The sequence below is a fragment of the Vipera ursinii genome, assembly GCF_947247035.1.
Source record: "Vipera ursinii genome assembly, chromosome: W".
NCBI lineage: Eukaryota > Metazoa > Chordata > Lepidosauria > Squamata > Viperidae > Vipera > Vipera ursinii.
The window spans coordinates 9,375,240-9,393,462 of NC_139522.1; the positions used below are offsets into that span (position 1 = coordinate 9,375,240).

At 42.5% G+C, this 18,223-nt stretch overlaps 1 protein-coding gene and 1 long non-coding RNA gene across 5 annotated transcripts in view; both read right to left on the reverse strand.

Moving 5' to 3' along the window:
- Nucleotides 1–231: 231 nt before the first annotated feature.
- Nucleotides 232–9,812, reverse strand: LOC310648285. 3 transcript variants are annotated; one of them, XR_014494053.1, is made up of 4 exons: nt 8,507–9,812; nt 7,791–7,860; nt 5,697–5,986; nt 232–4,244 (listed from the first exon to the last, which is right to left on the reverse strand). It is a non-coding gene; the product is annotated as an uncharacterized lncRNA (long non-coding RNA). The 3 variants fall into 3 exon arrangements; XR_014494052.1 differs by having other exon boundaries at nt 232–5,818; XR_014494054.1 differs by having other exon boundaries at nt 232–5,986.
- Nucleotides 9,813–10,006: 194 nt separating this feature from the next.
- Nucleotides 10,007–18,223, reverse strand: part of LOC310648284 (U1 small nuclear ribonucleoprotein 70 kDa-like) — a 37,870-nt gene continuing 29,653 nt past the window's right edge. The window contains exons 10-11 of one of the 2 annotated variants that reach the window (XM_083376036.1): nt 15,579–16,230; nt 10,007–11,053 (exon numbers count right to left, since the gene is read on the reverse strand). In XM_083376036.1, the coding sequence (XP_083232162.1) occupies nt 15,615–16,230 (616 nt within the window). In that variant the 3' untranslated portion in view covers nt 10,007–11,053; nt 15,579–15,614. Of the gene's footprint in view, nt 11,054–15,378; nt 16,231–18,223 lie in introns of those variants that run through there. The other variant, XM_083376035.1, reaches the window with a different exon arrangement.

Here is an 18,223-nt window from a genome sequence, read left to right on the forward strand (position 1 = left end):
TACCATAGAAATGCGTGCCATCCCAACTGTAAATCGTGTCCCTCCAAATATAACAACCTTTTATTCCTAAGCATTATCCATTCTTTCACCCATGTCAGTACAGATGCTTGATAATACAAAGTCCATTCAGGTAAACCAAAACCCCCATTTTCTTTAGTATCTTGCAAAGTTTTCTTTTTTATTCTAGCTTTTTTTCCCTGCCATATAAACTTCAGAACTAAGGAGTCCAACTCTTTAAAAAAAGTCCCCCAAGTTTTATTGAGATTGTCTAGAACAAGAATAAAATCTTTGGCAATATATTTATTTTAATTGTAGCTATCCTTCCTAGTAGAGACAGTTTTAAATTCTTCCATTTTTCCAGGTCTAACTTTATTTGTTTCAACAGTCTTATATAGTTGTCTTCTTTTAATGTTGAGCATTTAGCTGATAAATATATACCCAAATATTTTACCTTTTTCACTATCTGTACTTCTACCACCTCTGATATTCAATTTTTTTGCTTATCTGTTACATTTTTCACTATTATTTTAGTTTTTTCTTTATTAATTTTTAATCCCGCTACTTCACCATATTGTTCCAATTTTTCCCACAATTTTGGAATCATCTTCAAGGGATCTTCCAAAATAAATACCAAGTCATCAGCAAATGCTTGTAATTTATATATTTCACCTTTTAACTCCAAACCTCTAATTTCTATATCTTGTCTTATATTTCGATTTAAGACTTCCAGAGTAAAAATGAATAGCAGAGGGGATAGAGGACATCCTTGCCTTGTGCCTTTCCTTATTTCAAAGCTTTCAGTACAATCTCCGTTCACAATCACTTTGGCACTTTGTTTACTATATATCGTTTTTACCATATTTATAAAATTCTGACCAAAATCCATTGCTTGTAATTGATAAATTAAAAACTGCCGAGAGAGATTATCAAATGCCTTTTGAGCATCTAAAAATACTAATGCCATTTGTTTCCCTGGATGTAATTCATAATATTCCAGTATGTCTATTATCATTCTTAAGTTACTTTTAATTTGTCTCTTCGGTAAAAAACCGTTTTGGTCTGGATGTATAAATTCAACCAAATATCTTTTCAATCTCTCTGCCATTATTGAGGTAAAAATTTTATAATCCACATTAAGTAGTGAGATCGGTCTGTAATTCTTAATCTGAGTCTGATCTGAGTCGTCTTTTGGTATTAAAGAAATGTTTGCTTCAATCCACATCACTGGCATTTTCGCTTCTATTAAAAGTCCATTGCAAACATCTTTCAACGGATCGCTTAATATCTCTTGCAAACTTTTGTATAATTCTGCCAGGAGTCCATCTGGACCAGGAGCTTTACCATTTTTTTGTCTTTTTATAGCCTCTGTTATTTCCATCATTGTAACTCCTTCATCTAATATATTTTTAAATGTCTCTGGAATCTTCGGAAGGTTACTGTTTTCTAAGTATTTTACAACTTTCTCTATTGGAATCTCCCTCCTGTCATATAAGTCTTTATAAAATTCTTTAACTATCTTTTTAATTTCTTCATTTATGTATTGTAAATAACCTTCCCCGTCCAGCAGATTGTGTATCATTTTTTTTCTTTCTGTTTTTTAAGTTTATAAGCTAACCATCTTCTCAGTTTATTAGCATTTTCAAAAAAATTTTGCTTCGCTCTTTTTATCTGTTCTGCCACTTTTTCCGAATCTAACAAATTTAATTTGTGTTTTATCATGTCCATATCTCTTTTTAAAGTCTTTTTTGGGGGATTCTTTTGCAGTTCTAATTCTAATCTTCCAAATTCTTCTCTTAGTGATATATATTGCTGTTTTCTGTTTGTTTTTCTTTGCCATATACGATATTGCTATACCTCTAAAATATGCTTTAGCAGTGTCCCATAAGTTTTGTGTCTTAGTATCTTCTTTTTTATTTTCTTTAAAGAAAAATTCCATCTCTTTTTTGTTAGTTCTATAAATTCTTTTTCTTTTAATATAGAACAATTTAAAGTCCATCTTGGTCTTTTTTTGTATCTCTTTCCAGGTCATTTTCAAACGGTTATGGTCTGCCCATATACCTATTTCTATTTCAATGTCCTGCACATTCATTCTCAAATCCACAGTCATCCAAATCGTATCAATTCTTGACCAAGTTGTCTGGCTATTTGAGTAAAAAGTATATTGTAATTTTTGTGGGTTTATTTCCCTCCAGACATCTTGAAGTCCAATTTCCTCCACCATATCAAAAAATGTCTTAGGTCGTTTTCCTCTACCATTTTTCTTTGTTTTGTTACTTTTATAGTCAATTTTTCCATCTGTTATTGCATTAAAGTCTCCTAGTAAACAAACATTTTGATATTCCATTTCTACTATTTTTCTATGTAAATTTTTATAAAATTTATCCTGATTGTTATTCGGTGCATATATTGCCACCAATAATATTTGTTTTTGATGCAGATAAATCTCCACCATTAATATTCTTCCTTCTTCATCTGAGTATACCATTTTCAAATTTATTGTCTCTTTAATATATAGAGCTACTCCTCTCTTTTTGTTGTTGTGCTGATGCATAATAAAGTTTTCCAATTTTTGGATATTCCAACAATTTATGATGTTGTGCATTTATGTGTGTTTCTTGCAAACAAATTATATCCAAATTTAGTTTCCATAATTTCCTAAAAATCTTGTTTCTTTTAATTGGAGAATTCAGTCCATTTATATTTACTGAAAAAATTCCACTTTCTTTATCCATTTCCATTACTTATATTTTGATCTGGCCGATCTGGTAGATCTTTGTTCTTTAGCAGGTCTTTCATCTTTCCCCTTTTGAAGATCTTCCTCTTCCTGTTCTTTTGTTGATGCGGTTGCTCCTTGGATCTGCTCTTCCTCTACTTGTTTCTGTTCCTTACTTTCCTCTTGGCCTCTTTTTACTTCTTCCTCCAAAGTTCCTCTTCCTCTTCAAAATCTTCTGCTTTCCAAATTGAATCGAGTCTGTATCTTGTATTGTTCCAGTTTATTAAAATGCCTTCTGGTGTCAGCCATCTGAAATTTATACCCTTAGCTATAAGTTTCGTAGTCAGAAAATGGTACTGTCTTTGTGAATCTCTAATTCTTTTAGGTATCTGTTTTAAGACCACAATTTGTTTTTATATTGTATTGGTTCATCTCTTACTTTCTGCAATACTTCATCTCTTGTTGACTTCCTTGCAAACCGTACATGTACTTCTCTTGGTAATTTATTTCTTCTTGCATAACTTGAATTGCAGTGAAAAACCCCGTCCAGCTCAAGGTAAATTTCGGATCTGTCTGTCTTAAGAGCCTCCTCCAGGATATCAATAATCACCTCTTCTATATTTTCTGCTTTATCTTCAGGAATATTTTGGAATCTCAAATAATGTTCCGCATTTGCCATTTCCAAAATTTTAATTTCATTATCCAACTTTTCATTTTCTTGTAGTAAAAATTCTATCTTTTTGTCATTTTCACCTGTTTTTTCTTCAATCTTATATATCTTCTGTTGATTTTGTAGTATCATTTGATTTTGAGATTCGAGTTTCCCCTTTATAGCCATCATTTCTTCATTTAACTTCTCCAATGTTGCCTGCGTAATTCTATGATTCCCTTGTGTCTCCAAGCAATGTTTTTCCACAGTCTCTTGATTTTTCAAGATAAGATCCTGAATAAATTTTAATGAAGTCTGTGTTTCACTTTGAACTGTGGTCTTTTCCCTTTGTAACATGGCTTCAATGGATCCATGTGTTGTAGGGCTGGATTGGCCAACTGAGGGTGCAGAGGAGGGTTTTTTTCGTAAGTCTAGTAATATTAGATGAAGTCATTTTGAAGGTTATAGTCTATGGCAAAAACAGTGTCTGTTTAAACTATTCCAGTTCAATAAAAGTAGCTTTGAAACTCAGTCTCATAACAAAGCAGCTTTATCTTACTGCAGCTGTTCTTCCCAAGGTCACGTTTCTATCAACAAAGAATATTACAGAAATTCCATTCTTCTTTTTTTTCACCACTAGATGTCCTCCTTAGCTTATTTATCAATGTCCAAGTCCGATATTTTTAAACAAAGAATCTCTTCCACCCCAAATAATTACCTGCCGCTCATAAATCTTGAGGGTCTTTGCCTTCCAGCTCTTATCATCAGGGATTCAACATTAATAATCTTCTGAGAGAAGGAAAGGAAACAATCTGCTCACCCAGGTTCAACACGCTGTCGGAGTTTCTCTGATTTGTGATTTCTGCTTCCCGCTGGAGGCGTCTGGCTGACGATAAAATCAGCCTTTTATCTTCGTTTTGCAGAGGGTCTTATAGTTCGCTCTGATCGGGTGCCCCGATCCGAGCTCCTGATGGCCCCTCCTACTTCATTGCCTCTCCAAGGCAACTTTCAACCCTTTAAGGGTTGTTAGACGAAGAAAAAATCAAGCTGGAAAGCCGAGCACTGACTTTTCCAACTTGCCTCGACGCTACCAAACAGGAAGTCGGTTTTTAAATTTGTTTTTATCGGCTTAAATTGTCCTTTATTTATTGTTTAATTCTTTTTTAATCTTTGTATTCTATGTTTTTTAATTTTTTATTGTTGTGAGCTGCCCTGAGAAGGGCGGCATATAAATTTAATAAATAATAATAATAATAATAATCACCCGACCGAACTCTGACAAGGTTGTAAGCTCCACGCAAGCCCAGTTTCGTGAAAATCTTTGCCTCCTGGAGCTGGTCCAAGAGTTCGGGGATGAGGGGCAGCGGGTATCGATTGTGCACTGTGATGGCATTTAATTTCCTATAATCACAGCAAATCCGCAATTTGCCGGACTACTTTTTGACAAAGAGCACAGGTGCACACACTGGCGAGGACGAGGGCCGAATGAAACCCCCGAGCCAAATTTTTGTCCAGAAAGTCCCGCAATGTGGACAACTCAGGGTCCGACATGGAGTATAAACACCCCACTGGGAGAGGTGCGTCAGGGACCAAATCAATGGGGCAGTCATAGGGCCTGTGCGGGGGCAATTGATCCGCTTCCGTCTCGCTGAACACATCGGCATAATCAGTCAGTTCGGAGGGCAAGGATACCCCTGGGGAACCCTCCACCTGGCTGTCACAGATCTGGCGGGTGTGGTCCATGCACTGTAAGCTTGGGAAGGTGACCACATTCTGTGACCAATATATCTGTGGGTCATGCGTCCGGAGCCACGCCAGTCCCAAGACCACGGGGAAATGCAGATCTGAGGTCATATAGAACTGGATGGCCTCATGTGAACTGATGGCCATACATAATGGTTGCATGGCGGTCTTAATTGGCCCAGACAGGAGTACTCGACCATCAATAGTCTCCACTAACATGGGCGGTTCCACCGGGCACTGGGGAACAGCCCATTTGGCCACAAATGCTGAGTCCATAAAATTTGTAGTGGCCCCAGAGTCAATTAAGGCATGGACTGGAATCCCCTTCGGCATTCCGGGGAGAATCAGACGTGCCTCCAATATCAGATGCCGTGGAGGTCCACAGGGAGCATCGGAAAGACGTAGCTCGGTGTTGTGGGACGCCCGACCTAACACACCTTTTAGATTGGGCTCGGGGCGTTTCTCGACAGAGGAATAGTTGGCTTTCTCGGGGCAGACTCGGTCACTGATGCCCTTCATTGCTTCTTGGGGCAGAAGGCGGCCAAATGCCCACAGTCCCCACAGTAAAAACACACATACCCCAAACGTCACCTGTTTATTTCTGTCACCGATAGGCGAAGCCTGGCAGCACCTAATTCCATTGGCTCCTCCCTCTGTACCGGGTGTTGTGATTCAGCGTCAGCCTGTGATACCAGCAGCTGAGTCTGATGATTCTGAAGAGGAGGAGGAGGGGTTTGGAGAGCTTTTGGTGTCAGAGGGAGGCTCTGATGCATTGCAGGACTCTCAGCCTGGCCCCTCTCGTCACGTTCCTCATGAGACTAAGCCGTGTGAGCATGAGGTATTGGACGTAGATGATTCACAGCTGGATCTATTCAGGGACTCTAGGAGCAGGAGGCAATCCAGCAGAGTAGAACAGAGAAAGGCAATGAGGCAACTCGGTGAGAGAAGGCAATGAGAAGCCATGCCTTGGGACTGCTGATAAAAGGGGAAGGTGTGGGAGGTGCTGGTTGCTGAAGGCAACCATTTGAAGATCTTCTGTTAGAGTCCTGGTCTGTTATTCCCGTTTAACTCTTGTTTGAACTTTTGATTTCTTTGTAAATAAATTTGGTTGGGTTTTTTCCAGCCTGTTGACTATAAAAAGGGGTTGTCCCTGACATTCAAACAGGGCCGGTCGTAGGCTGGAACAGAACACCGGGGTCTCGTGCACAACAGTGGCCGCATGGGTCTCTGGGGTGGCATGGGGACTCCTTCGCTGCTGCAGCCGAGCATCGATCTGCAAACAGAGATGGATCACCCCATTGAGGTCTGAGAGAATATCAACACGGGCCAGCTCATCCAACATCTCCGACAATCCATCCTGGAAAGTGTCCACGAGTGCAGCCTCATTCCAGGCTGAATCCTGGCTAAGCAGCCGAAAATTGCTGATATAGCCCTGTAGGGGGTGTCGGCCCTGCCTCAGAGCTTTCAGGCATCAGGTAGCAGTCTGTGTCTTTATGGGGTCCTCATACATCAGACACATATGATTACAAAACCCCACAAAGTTGTCCAACAATGGACTAGGTTGGGCTAGCAAGGGTGTGCCCCAACGAGCTGCAGCACCAGAGAAAAGGCTTATCATAAACACCACTTTGTCCCGGTCAGTGGGGAAATCAGCCGCTCTCACACTGATATACAGATGGGATTGTCCCAAGTTGCCATCAAATTTGTCCGGCATCACAACTTGGCATTTTCTCCTGGGTGGTGGTGGAGCAGCAGGGATGTGTGCTTGTAACTGAGTTACTTGAGCTGCCAACAAAGCCAGCTGTTGGGAGAACTGGGCATTCTCAGCACATAGCTGCTCCATAATAGTAAGGGGTGGGAGTCTGAAGGAGGCAAACTGTTCTGTTCCAGCCTACGACCATCCCTGTTTGCGTGTGAAGGACAACCCCTTTTCTTTTAAAATCAATAGGCTGGAAAAAACCCAACCCTTTTATTTATATACAGCTCAAAATAATTAAGTCCTCAAAACAAAAAGCAGCAGAATATTTTCCTTAGCAAATAAATGGTCATAAGCAGGTATCTTACATACAAATATTAATGCCAAGTGTAGTTTCTTTTGGAAGGAGCTGCCAAGTTATGGCATCAGCGCCCCCACCCCCCAGCTAGGGGTAGTCATGCAACACCTGTCTGAAACCAAATACATCTTTTCTCCAGTTCTGCTGCAGTTGTGGAGGGCAGACACATATTACTGATTGGCCCCATATGTCCCAAAATACTTTTCTACCTTTGAATCCAATTCATTACACAACCCTGGTAGATCATGAATCCTTAAAAGGAGGCTAATGGATAGGATAGCTAGAGGGCATTGGGATGTTTATCATTCTGGAGAATAAGGGAATGCAAATAAAAGGTGTGTCAAAACATGCTGCGTCATGTAACATGTCGCAATGTATCATGACTTTTTTTGCATTGCCGGAGCTGGGGTGGGCATAATACCGGCAGTTTGACACCCCTGTAATAGGGTACGAAGATGCAGCTTTGAAGGAGAAAATGTGATTTGGAAAGCACATGAATGTGCTTATGGCATCTGTCAGTAACAACTTTAAAGCAGCTGTGTTTTTTTCCTGGATTCACAGAGGGCAAGACACAGATCCTGACTTCTGTGGCGCTCTTAGTGGTAGCGCCATAACAGGCTTGTTGAATTACCTTGGCAGTGGCATGTGCCTGAATTTCAGGACTTCCTGAAATATCCAGTGTCATACAGCTGCTCATAAACCTGTCCAGAGATACAAGAGAGGACACAGAGGTTGTTTTACAGTTGCAAGACTTTGCAGAATTCAAGCTAGGAAACAGGAGGCTAAAGAAATCAGAAACTCAGAAATAACAGAGAAATGGAAGAGGTTAACTGAAATCTTGGGAGACGATCTGATGCAGAACAGCAAAAAGACTGAAATGGTGGTAGGGGGTGGATTGAAAGAAGAATCTTATGATTTGCATTACACTGACTGTGCAATTATTAGACATTACATGTTGGGAGGTGATGAAGCATTTTCACTGGGTACTGGGAAATGAGGGGAAGACCTTCAGCACAACTATGTGCTTTGTAATGTAGCAATCTACACCCAGACAAATCAGACACATGATGCCCTTAACATGGATCTGGTTCATATGTGATAAGATGGCTAGGTTCCCACAAAATTTCCCAACCACCTTTTAGCCCAGTCTAAGCATAGGGCAGAAACCCAGTCAGTACTTGTATTAAATATTCTGCAGAACTGGCACTCTAACTCCAGCCTCGCTACTCTCAAACATTTTTCTATAGGAGTTCATCTCTGAAGTGGGGGAAAAGGTTAAAAAACAGATATGGAAGACAGGAGAAGCAAGGAGGGGCAGCTTAAATAGGACAAACTTCTCAGTCTCACCTCCCATATGGCACAGCAGAATTTGCTCTGTAGCACCCTCTGAAGGGCTTGCAATTTCTGGGAGGGGGGCACCTCCCCACTGTGTTGCAGCAATTTGACCGCCCGAACCACATCTACAAAAACGGAACAGAGAATCGAGAGTCCTGCAGAACATTTGGGACCGAACTCAAGATGAGTGGAGGAAAACTGTAACCCAGCCACGGCCTCCAGCTTCACCATTCTGGAGCGCTGCTTTTCACTAAGGGGGACTCTATGTCACCATCCCTCAAGATACCCAAGGTCTGCAGATTAGGCGCGGGAACTCTGTCCTTTCTGTCAGCCCCCTCTCAGTCAGGGGTGCTAGATTCCAGTCAGGACCGCATCCCCTCCTTTGCTCCAAAGACTGCCCAAGCACCCCTCTCCAGTCCACCAGGCATATTCGCCATGAACCTCCATTCCCAAACTCCATGCTTACCTCTCTCTAGCCCGAGGCTCCACCAACGCTGCCATTTTCACATCCAAAAACCCCACCGCAGCCTTGCACGTCAAAGCAGAAGGATGGGAAGTGCATGTAGGATTTTGAAGCCTGGCACGTAGCCCTGCCCCTGAGCTAATGGTGTGTCTGCCTGGACACGTGTGCCAAGGCCCGTGGTTCCCAGGTGCTGCTTAGGTCAAGTAGGAGACTCTTCCATTGTCCACGAAGTTCCATGCGCAGAGACGCTAAACCTACGTTTCCTCCAGAATTTGGCTTAAAGTTGACAGTGCATAAGCAGATGTCATTTTTTTCCGCAAACATAAAACGAACTCTTATCATTTGAACAAACCAATCGCTGGATGAATCTTTACATAAGCAAAATATAGCTATCGTGCCTGCCGTCACCGTGACATCAAAGCAGGCAAGTCTTTTATTTCGTAGGCACAGTAGCCAATTAAACTCATTTCATTTTTGGACTTGGGACAATTTTGAGCAACATTCTGTTATAAAATGGTCTCCTGTACGAATGTTTATTTTCATTCAGAAGTCTAAAGGCCTTCGGTTATATTTGAAGCTCCTTTACGGAAGCGCCTGCTACCAAAATACCAGATTAACCTGCCAACTGGGTAAGCAAGTACTTTATTTCATTCTCTCTCTTTTCAGTTTAAAAATCTAACCTTTATGAGAAAACAGTTCAGGTGCAAACCAACACAGCTTGTTCCCATCTGCTTCTCTGTGCATTTCTCTCTGCACACCATGCTGCTATTCTGTTCTCAAATTTTTCCCTTCAGGTATGATTCATCCAGTTGATGTATTTCTTTCCTTTGCCCATATTTGCTTGCAAGAGGCTGCTCTTCAATTAAATCACATTGGTGTGACTATTTAGTGAAATTAGCCATGGATGCTCTTTCAGTACTGGGTGTTATGTAAGTGGGAGCAAAGAAGCTGAGGGTTTGGAAGCATAACCTCAGTTAAGCATAATTATACTCTTGCCTTCAATAAAAACAGATTTTGCTTGTGGTTTTCTGTAGTACAATGAGGGGAAAATTATTTGATCCCCTGCTAGTTTTGTACGTTTGCCCACTGACAAATGATCAGTCTATAATTTTAATGGTAGGTTTATTTTAACAGTAACAGAATAACAACAAAAAATCCAGAAAAACACATTTCAAAAAAGTTATAAATTGATTTGCATTTTAATGAGTGAAAGAAGTATTTGACCCCTTTGCAAAACATGACTTGGCAAAACCCTTGTTGGCAATCAGAGGTCAGACGTTTCTTGTAGTTGGCCACCAGGTTTGCACACATCTCAAGAGGGATTTTGTTCCACTCCTCTTTGCAGATCCACTCCAAGTCATTAAGGTTTCGAGGCTGACGTTTGGCAGCTCAAACCTTCAGTACCCTCCACAGATTTTCTATGGGATTAAGGTCTGGAGATTGGCTAGGCCACTCCAGGGCCTTAGTGTGCTTCTTCCTGAGCCACTCCTTTGTAGCCTTGGCCATGTGTTTTGGGTCATTGTCATGCTGGAATACCCATCCACGGCCCATTTTCAATGCCCTGGCTGAGGAAAGGAGGTTTTCACCCAAGATTTATTTTTATTTATTTTATCAAATTTATATACCGCCCTATTCCCGGAGGACTCATGACGGTACATGGCCCTGTACATCGTCCCTTTGATGCGGTGAAGTTGTCCTGTCCCCAGCAGAAAAACACCCCAAAAGCATTATGTTTCCACCTCCATGTTTGACGGTGGGGATGTTCTTGGGGTCATAGGCAGCATTCCTCCTCCTCCAAACACAGCGACTTGAGTTGATGCCAAAGAGCTCAATTTTGGTCTCATCTGACCACAACACTTTCACCCAGTTCTCCTCTGAATCATTCAGATGTTCATTGGCAAACTTCAGACGGGCCCGTACATGTGCTTTCTTGAGCAGGGGGACCTTGCGGGTGCTCCAGGATTTCAGTCCTTCACGGTGTAGTGTGTTACTAATTGTTTTCTTGGGGACTATGGTCCCAGCTGCCTATTATTATTGTTATTGTTGTTATATTATTATCATCAAAGATTCCATTTCTGTATTGAAGTGTGTGTTGTCTAGGTATAAAAGTATTAGAATATAATAATCATCACATTCATAGTAATTTATCAAAATACAATCAAGTACTAGGAAATAGCAATCATGTTGTTAAAAATAGTATTTTTCACATTGACATTGAATAACAATCAAAATGTTTACTAATCTGCTATAGCTCTTCCTCATATAATCCACATTTTCTCATATTTCCAACTTTCTGTTTTTGTCAGCTAACCATTGGTAAAACAGATCTCATGTTATATATTATTCAGTTTCTTTTTCTTTAATTTTTAACGTTAACCTATCCATTCTGCGCACTTCACTATTTTTTTAATTATATTTTCCTCTGTAGGGGTCTCTTCATTTTTCCAATATTGTGCATATACTATCCTAGCTGCTGTTAATATGTAAAACTAAATCGATCTGGTTTTTCTGGTTTTTCTATCCGGACGGTGGTTAGATGATCTTGGGGGGGGTTCCCCAATTAATTCACCCCTGTCATGGACCGATCATCATCTCCTGCGGATGGTCTTCCGTTTTGCCACTCCCTGTCGTGGGGTTGCTGAGCCAACAAGATGGTTCCGCCCTAGGCGCCTTATGGACCCTGAGCGGTTCCAAACGGCACTTGGGCCCCCACCTGCCTCCTTTGCTCACAGCTCGGTCGATGCCTTAGTGGAAGCCTGGGAAAGGGCAGCCACAGAGGCACTCGACCAAGTTGTACCCATGCGGCCCTTGACCCGACGCAGATCCCAACGGGCCCCATGGTTCTCCATGGAGCTCCGTGAGATGAAGCGTCGGAGATGGGGCCTAGAGAGCTGTTGGAGGTCCAGCCGATCCGAATCCGACCGGTTACGACTAAGGTCGTTTACGAGAACCTATCTCGCAGCGTTGAGGGTGGCTAGGTCTAACCACTTTGCCACCCTCATCGCGTCCGCAGATAATCGCCCGGCCGCCCTGTTTAGGGTAACTCGCTCTCTTCTTAATCAGGAGGTGAGGGAGGAACCCTTGCAGGGTCGAGCCGAGGAATTTAGCCGATTTCTGTCGGACAAAATCGCTCGGATCCGGACCGGTTTGGACTCCGACTGGGCAGAGTCTGACGTAGAGGATACGGGCGGCCTTGTCAATTTAATCTGGGAAGAGTTCGATCCTGTGACTCCTGAAGAAGTGGACAAGATCATGGGGAAGCTGAGCTCCACCACGTGTTTGTTGGACCCGTGCCCATCCTGGCTGACTTATGCAGCTCGGGATGGGACACGAGGCTGGCTCCAGGCAGTGATTACTGCCTCTTTGAGTCAGGGTAGTTTTCCCTCCGCCTTGAAGGAGGCGGTGGTGAGACCCCTCCTCAAGAAGCCTGCCTTGGACCCAGCAATTTTAAACAACTATCGTCCAGTCTCCAACCTTCGCTTTTTGGCGAAGGTTGTTGAGAGCGTGGTGGCGCAGCAGCTCCCTTTGTTCTTGGATGAAGCTGACTACCTAGACCCGTACCAATCGGGTTTCAGGCCCGGGTACAGCACGGAGACGGCATTGGTCGCGCTGGGGAATGATCTCTGGCGGGCTCGGGACAGAGGTTGCTCCTCTGTCCTAGTCCTTTTAGACCTCTCAGCGGCTTTTGATACCATCGACCATGGTATCCTGCTGCGGCGTCTCAGAGGGTTAGGAGTGGGAGGCACAGTTCTCCAGTGGTTCTCCTCTTACCTTCTGGGACGTTCGCAGTCAGTGTTGGCAGGGGGGCAGAGATCGACCTTGAGACCTCTCATTTGTGGAGTTCCTCAGGGATCGGTTCTCTCGCCTCTCCTGTTCAACATCTATATGAAGCCGCTGGGTGAGATCATTCGTGGTTTTGGAGTTGGGTATCACCAATATGCTGATGATACCCAACTTTTTATTTCTACCCCAAACCACCCCAGCGATGCCCTCGACGTGATGTCCCGTTGCCTGGAGGCGGTCCGGGTCTGGATGGGGAGGAACAGGCTTCGACTCAACCCTGACAAGACTGAGTGGCTGTTCGTGCCGGCATCCCGGGAAATTCCGATTATCCCATCATTGGCCATGGGGGGGGTGAGCTATTACCCCCCGTAGATAGGGCCCGCAACTTGGGGGTCCTTCTAGATTCATAGCTCTCTTTGGAAGAGCATATTGGAGCTGTGACTAGGGGGGCCTTTGCCCAGGTTCGCCTGGTGCGCCAGTTGTGGCACTATCTAGACCGGGATGCCTTGCGCACAGTCACTCATGCACTCGTGACCTCTCGTCTAGACTACTGTAATGCTCTCTACATGGGGCTGCCCTTGAGGTCCACCCGGAGACTCCAGCTGGTGCAGAATGCAGCCGCGCGAGTTGTCTTGGGAGTTTCCCGATACTCCCATGTTACACCTTTGCTCCGCGAGCTGCATTGGCTACCGGTTGCTCTCCGGGTGAGGTTCAAGGTGTTAGTGATGACTTACAAAGCCCTTCATGGCATGGGTCCGGATTACCTACGGCAACACCTGCGGCCGGCGTCAACTTCCCTCCGTCCAGTGCGCTCCCACAGAGAGGGCCTCCTCAGGGTGCCACCGATCAAAGAATGCCGATTGGTGACCCCCAGGGGGAGAGCGTTCTCTGTGGGCGCGCCAGACCTTTGGAACAGCTTACCGGTTGAGCTCCGGATGGCCCCCGACCTTCGCTCCTTCCGGCGCGATCTCAAAACTTTCTTTTTCGAACAAGCTGGCCTGGTCTGATGGGATGGGGTTGGGTTTTTATAAATAGTTTTAATTGTAATATGTATTAATTTTTAGGGCATAATGTTTAATGATTTTTTAATTTTTGTATAATATTTTTATTGTGTATTGCCCTGTTCACCGCACTGAGTCCTTCGGGAGAAGGGCGGTATAGAAATCAAATTATTAAATTAAATTAAATTAAATATGTATTACCTTTATTATAGTTTTCTGGTAACATGCCCAATAGGAATATCTCTCATTTTAAATCTATATGTTGATTTATCATTGCTTCCAACCATAGGTGTATTTTATTCCAATACCTTTTTGCTCTGGGACATGTCCACCACATGTGATAATACGAGCCTGGTATTTGATTACATTTCCAGCATTTAACAGATTTATCTTTGTACATATGTACAAAGGTCCCAGCTGCTGCCTTGAGATCATTGACAAGATCCTCCCGTGTAGTTCTGGCCGATTCCTCACCGTTCTCATGATCATTGAAACTCCACGAGGTGAGATCTTGCATGAAGGGAGGGAGATTGACAGTTATTTTGTGTTTCTCCCATTTGTGAATAATCGCACCAACTGTTGTCACCTTCTCACCAAGCTGCTTCCCATTCCACACTTGTGTAGGTCTACAATCTTGTCCCTGACATCCTTGGACAGCTCTTTGGTCTTGGCCAAGGTGGAGAGTTTGGAATCTGATTGATTGCTTCTGTGGACAGGTGTCTTTTATACAGGTAATAAATTGAGATTAGGAGCACTCCCTTTAAGAGAGTGCTCCTAATCTCAGCTCCTTACCTGTATAAAAGACACCTGGGAGCCAGAAATCTTGCTGATTGATAGGGGATCAAATACTTCTTTCACTCATTAAAATGCAAATCAATTTATAACTTTTTTGAAATGCGTTTTTCTGGTTTTTGTTGTTATTCTGTCTCTCACTCTTAAAATAAACCTACCATTAATAGACTGATCATTTCTTTGTCAGTGGGCAAACGTACAAAATCAGCAGGGGATCAAATACTTTTTTCCCCTCACTGTACATGCCAAACTGCTGCTGAAAACATACTGATAGTGAGTCAGGTTTTTGCTTGTGGTACTATGGGGGAAAGGGAAGAGAGAGGCTGGAAGAAGAAGCAGCAAGTAGAAAAGGATAAAAAGGTAATGAAAAAGTTCAGTTGTGTGTTGCTGCTAGTAGGGAGTAAAAAGATCACGAGAAAACCTTCTGTAAAGAGGAGTGGGACAAAATTCCTCCTGAGATGTGTTCAAACCTGGTGGCCAACTACAAGAAACATCTGATCTCTGTGATTGCCAACAAGGTTTTTGCCAAGTCATGATTTACGAAGGGGTCAAATACTTCTTTCACTCATTAAAATGCAAATCAATTTATAACTTTTTTGAAATGTAGTTTTCTGGATTTTTTTGTTGTTATTCTCTCTCTCACTGTTAAAAAAACCCTACCATTAAAATTATAGACTGATCATTTTTTTGTCAGTGGGCAAACATACAAAATGAGCAGGGGATCAAATACTTTTTTCTATCACTGTAACTTGATACCTCTAACAGATCTCTCACTTACTAGCAGTCTAGAATCAGAAAAGCACATCTTCAATCATTCCAATCTCATATACATTTCACATGAAGAAAACCTTTTTAACACTTTATTCTTGTTTAAACAAAAATATCCAAATACACAAGAGATTGGTGGAAAGTTACATATTAAGAACGGATGGGATGGGATAAACAGACCTCAAACACTTACCCTTCTAAACAAAACCAGTTAAAATCAGTTACCTCAACTGGTTGACAGCCTCACTGGCTAGCAGCCTGGGAAGTAGAGCCTCACCTGGCTGGACAAGGGACAAGGAAGTGTCTCCATTCATCACTCCAGTGGGGGCTCCATTATGTATCCATTTTCAGTAGATAAGTAGCCATCAGCTGATTGTATGGATTCTTGGTCCAGGAACATATCCTGACTGGTTTCCTCCAATGCTTCTCCCATCCCATTGTCTTGCCCCCTCTCCTCCCGTTTTTCTGCACCCCGCTCAGCCCTGTCATGCTTGTGCTCACGATCCCTATCTCGATCCCTATCACGGCGACGCTCTCTGTCACGATCCCTGTCTCTGTCACGATGACTACGCCGACGGTCCCTCTCCTTCTCCCTATCCCGGTCCCTCTCTCTACCTTTCTCACCCCCTTCAGGCTTCACCTGTATCCCATCTACATCTATCTCGCCAAGGGTAACCTCATCAGGGTGGGCCTCTCCCACTTCTGGCAACTCCTCCTTCTTTTCTCTGTCCCGGTCCCGATCCCGCTTGCGGTCTCTAGAACGACTCCGACGCTTGCGTTCCCGGTCTTTATCCTTGCTGCGTTCCCTGCTGCGTTTCCGCTCCTCTTTCTCTCGGCTCCGTGTTCGTCTCCTGCGTTCTCGGGATCGACTACGACGCCGTTCCCGCTCCTTGTCCCGGTCTCGGCGATCACGTTCACGTTCCCTATCCCTGAGAGCGCCAAGGTAAAGCAAGCATCAGACAAGTAGAATGAAAAAACTAGCAGTCTGAGCACACAGTATCAGCAATACAATATAGATTTTTCATCAAGAAAAAGCAGTAGCTTCCATTATGATCAAGAGTAGGAGTGTGCAGTTAATTTTCCCAAGGGGCCACATGAGAAACTGGGACTGTTGTGGATGTCCAAACCAACAGACTAAACTTAATTGTGCTCAATATTAATGTTATCACTTTATAAAAAGCTGTAAATTAAATGGTTTTGATTAGCTGCTACTGGTAAGAACATGTTACAATAACGCTATGAAAATGTGGAGTAGGTCAAATATAGCAGTAAAAATAATAAAAATGCCAATCATATCACTATTTATTTTTAACATACTTTTAACCTTCATAAAAACAATAAGGAAAATGTGTATGTTTTGCAGTATGTTAAAGACCAGCAATTAATTAACTTTATACAAAAAGCAATTAAGTGCATTTGATGTTTTACAGTTCTTTTTTCTTGTTCAGTGAGAAAAATCCAGTCTATCTTGGGTTTGAACAAGTGCACTTAAGTCTGGTTGAATGTCTGAGGTTGATATGCGAAGGACAGCTGACAGGTGATCATCAGTGAAAGGATCAGTATATGGATTTGTTGAACATCATCACTGAGAATATTCACATATGTAGGTAGATCAGAAGAGTACTAACATCTTCTGAGCATGCCTCCTCATGTATGGAAAGTTCTCTTTGAGAGAAGAGTAAAAATCAAGCAGTGATACTGACTTAAAGTGCTCTGCCAGTAGTGTATCAGACTGCAGGTTAATGAATTCGAGCTGAACATCGCTGGGTGTGTTATCCACACTGCAGGTAAAAGGAAAAAAATGTGCATTTCATTCTCAACTGTTTTGAAGTTTTAAAATTGCCTTGAAAACTCACCATGTAGTGCACCTAACATGGATGAGTACCTGAGGAAGTGATCAGCTGATGGTGTGACTTCTTTTAGTGTTGGCAAGTGGGTGAGAATGTTGTCCTCCATTTGGCTTCAAAGTAAGTGCAACTTTCTCATGAAAGCCTTCACCAAACTTGTACATTTCATGTACAAAAAGGTCCTTGCATTGCAGTTTGGTATTTAGTTCTGTCAGAACCCATTCCTATTTCATTTCATTTCTATCCTCTCTGATCTAAAAACAAATCCCACCTTTCCCTACAGCACCTTATAGAACTAACACCCAGAAATGATGTCCTTATCATCATGGGGGATTGGAATGCTAAAGTAGGAAGCCAAAAGATAACTGGAATAACAGGCAAGTTTGGCCTTGGAGTACAAAATGAAGCAGGGCACAGGCTGATAGAATTTTGTCAAGAGAATACGATGGTCATAGCAAACACTCTTTTCCAACAACCCAAGAGACGGCTTTACACATGGACATCACCAGACGGTCAACACAGAAATCAGATTGACTATATGCTCTGCAGCCAAAGATGGAGAAGCTCTATACAGTCAGTAAAAACAAGACCAGGAGCTGACTGTGGCTCAGACCATGAGCTTCTTGTTGCAAAGTTTAGGCTTAAATTAAAGAAAGTAGGGAAAAGCGCTAGGCCAGTCAGGTATGAATTAAATCATATCCCTGTTGAATATACAGTAGAGGTGACAAATAGATTTAAGGAATTAGATCTGATAGACAGAGTGCCTGAAGAACTATGGACAGAGGTTCGCAACATTGTACAACAGGTAGCAACCAAAACCATCCCAAAGAAAAAGAAATGCAAGAAAGCAAAATGGCTGTCTGAGGAAGCTTTGCAAATAGCTGAGGAAAGGAGGGAAGCGAAAGGCAAGGGAGAAAAAGAAAGATATGCCCAATTAAATGCAGAATTCCAAAGAATAGCTAGAAGAGATAAGAATGCCTTCTTAAATGAACAATGCAAAGAAATAGAAGAAAACAATAGAATAGGGAGGACCAGAGATCTTTTCAAGAAAATTGGAGAGATGAAAGGAACGTTT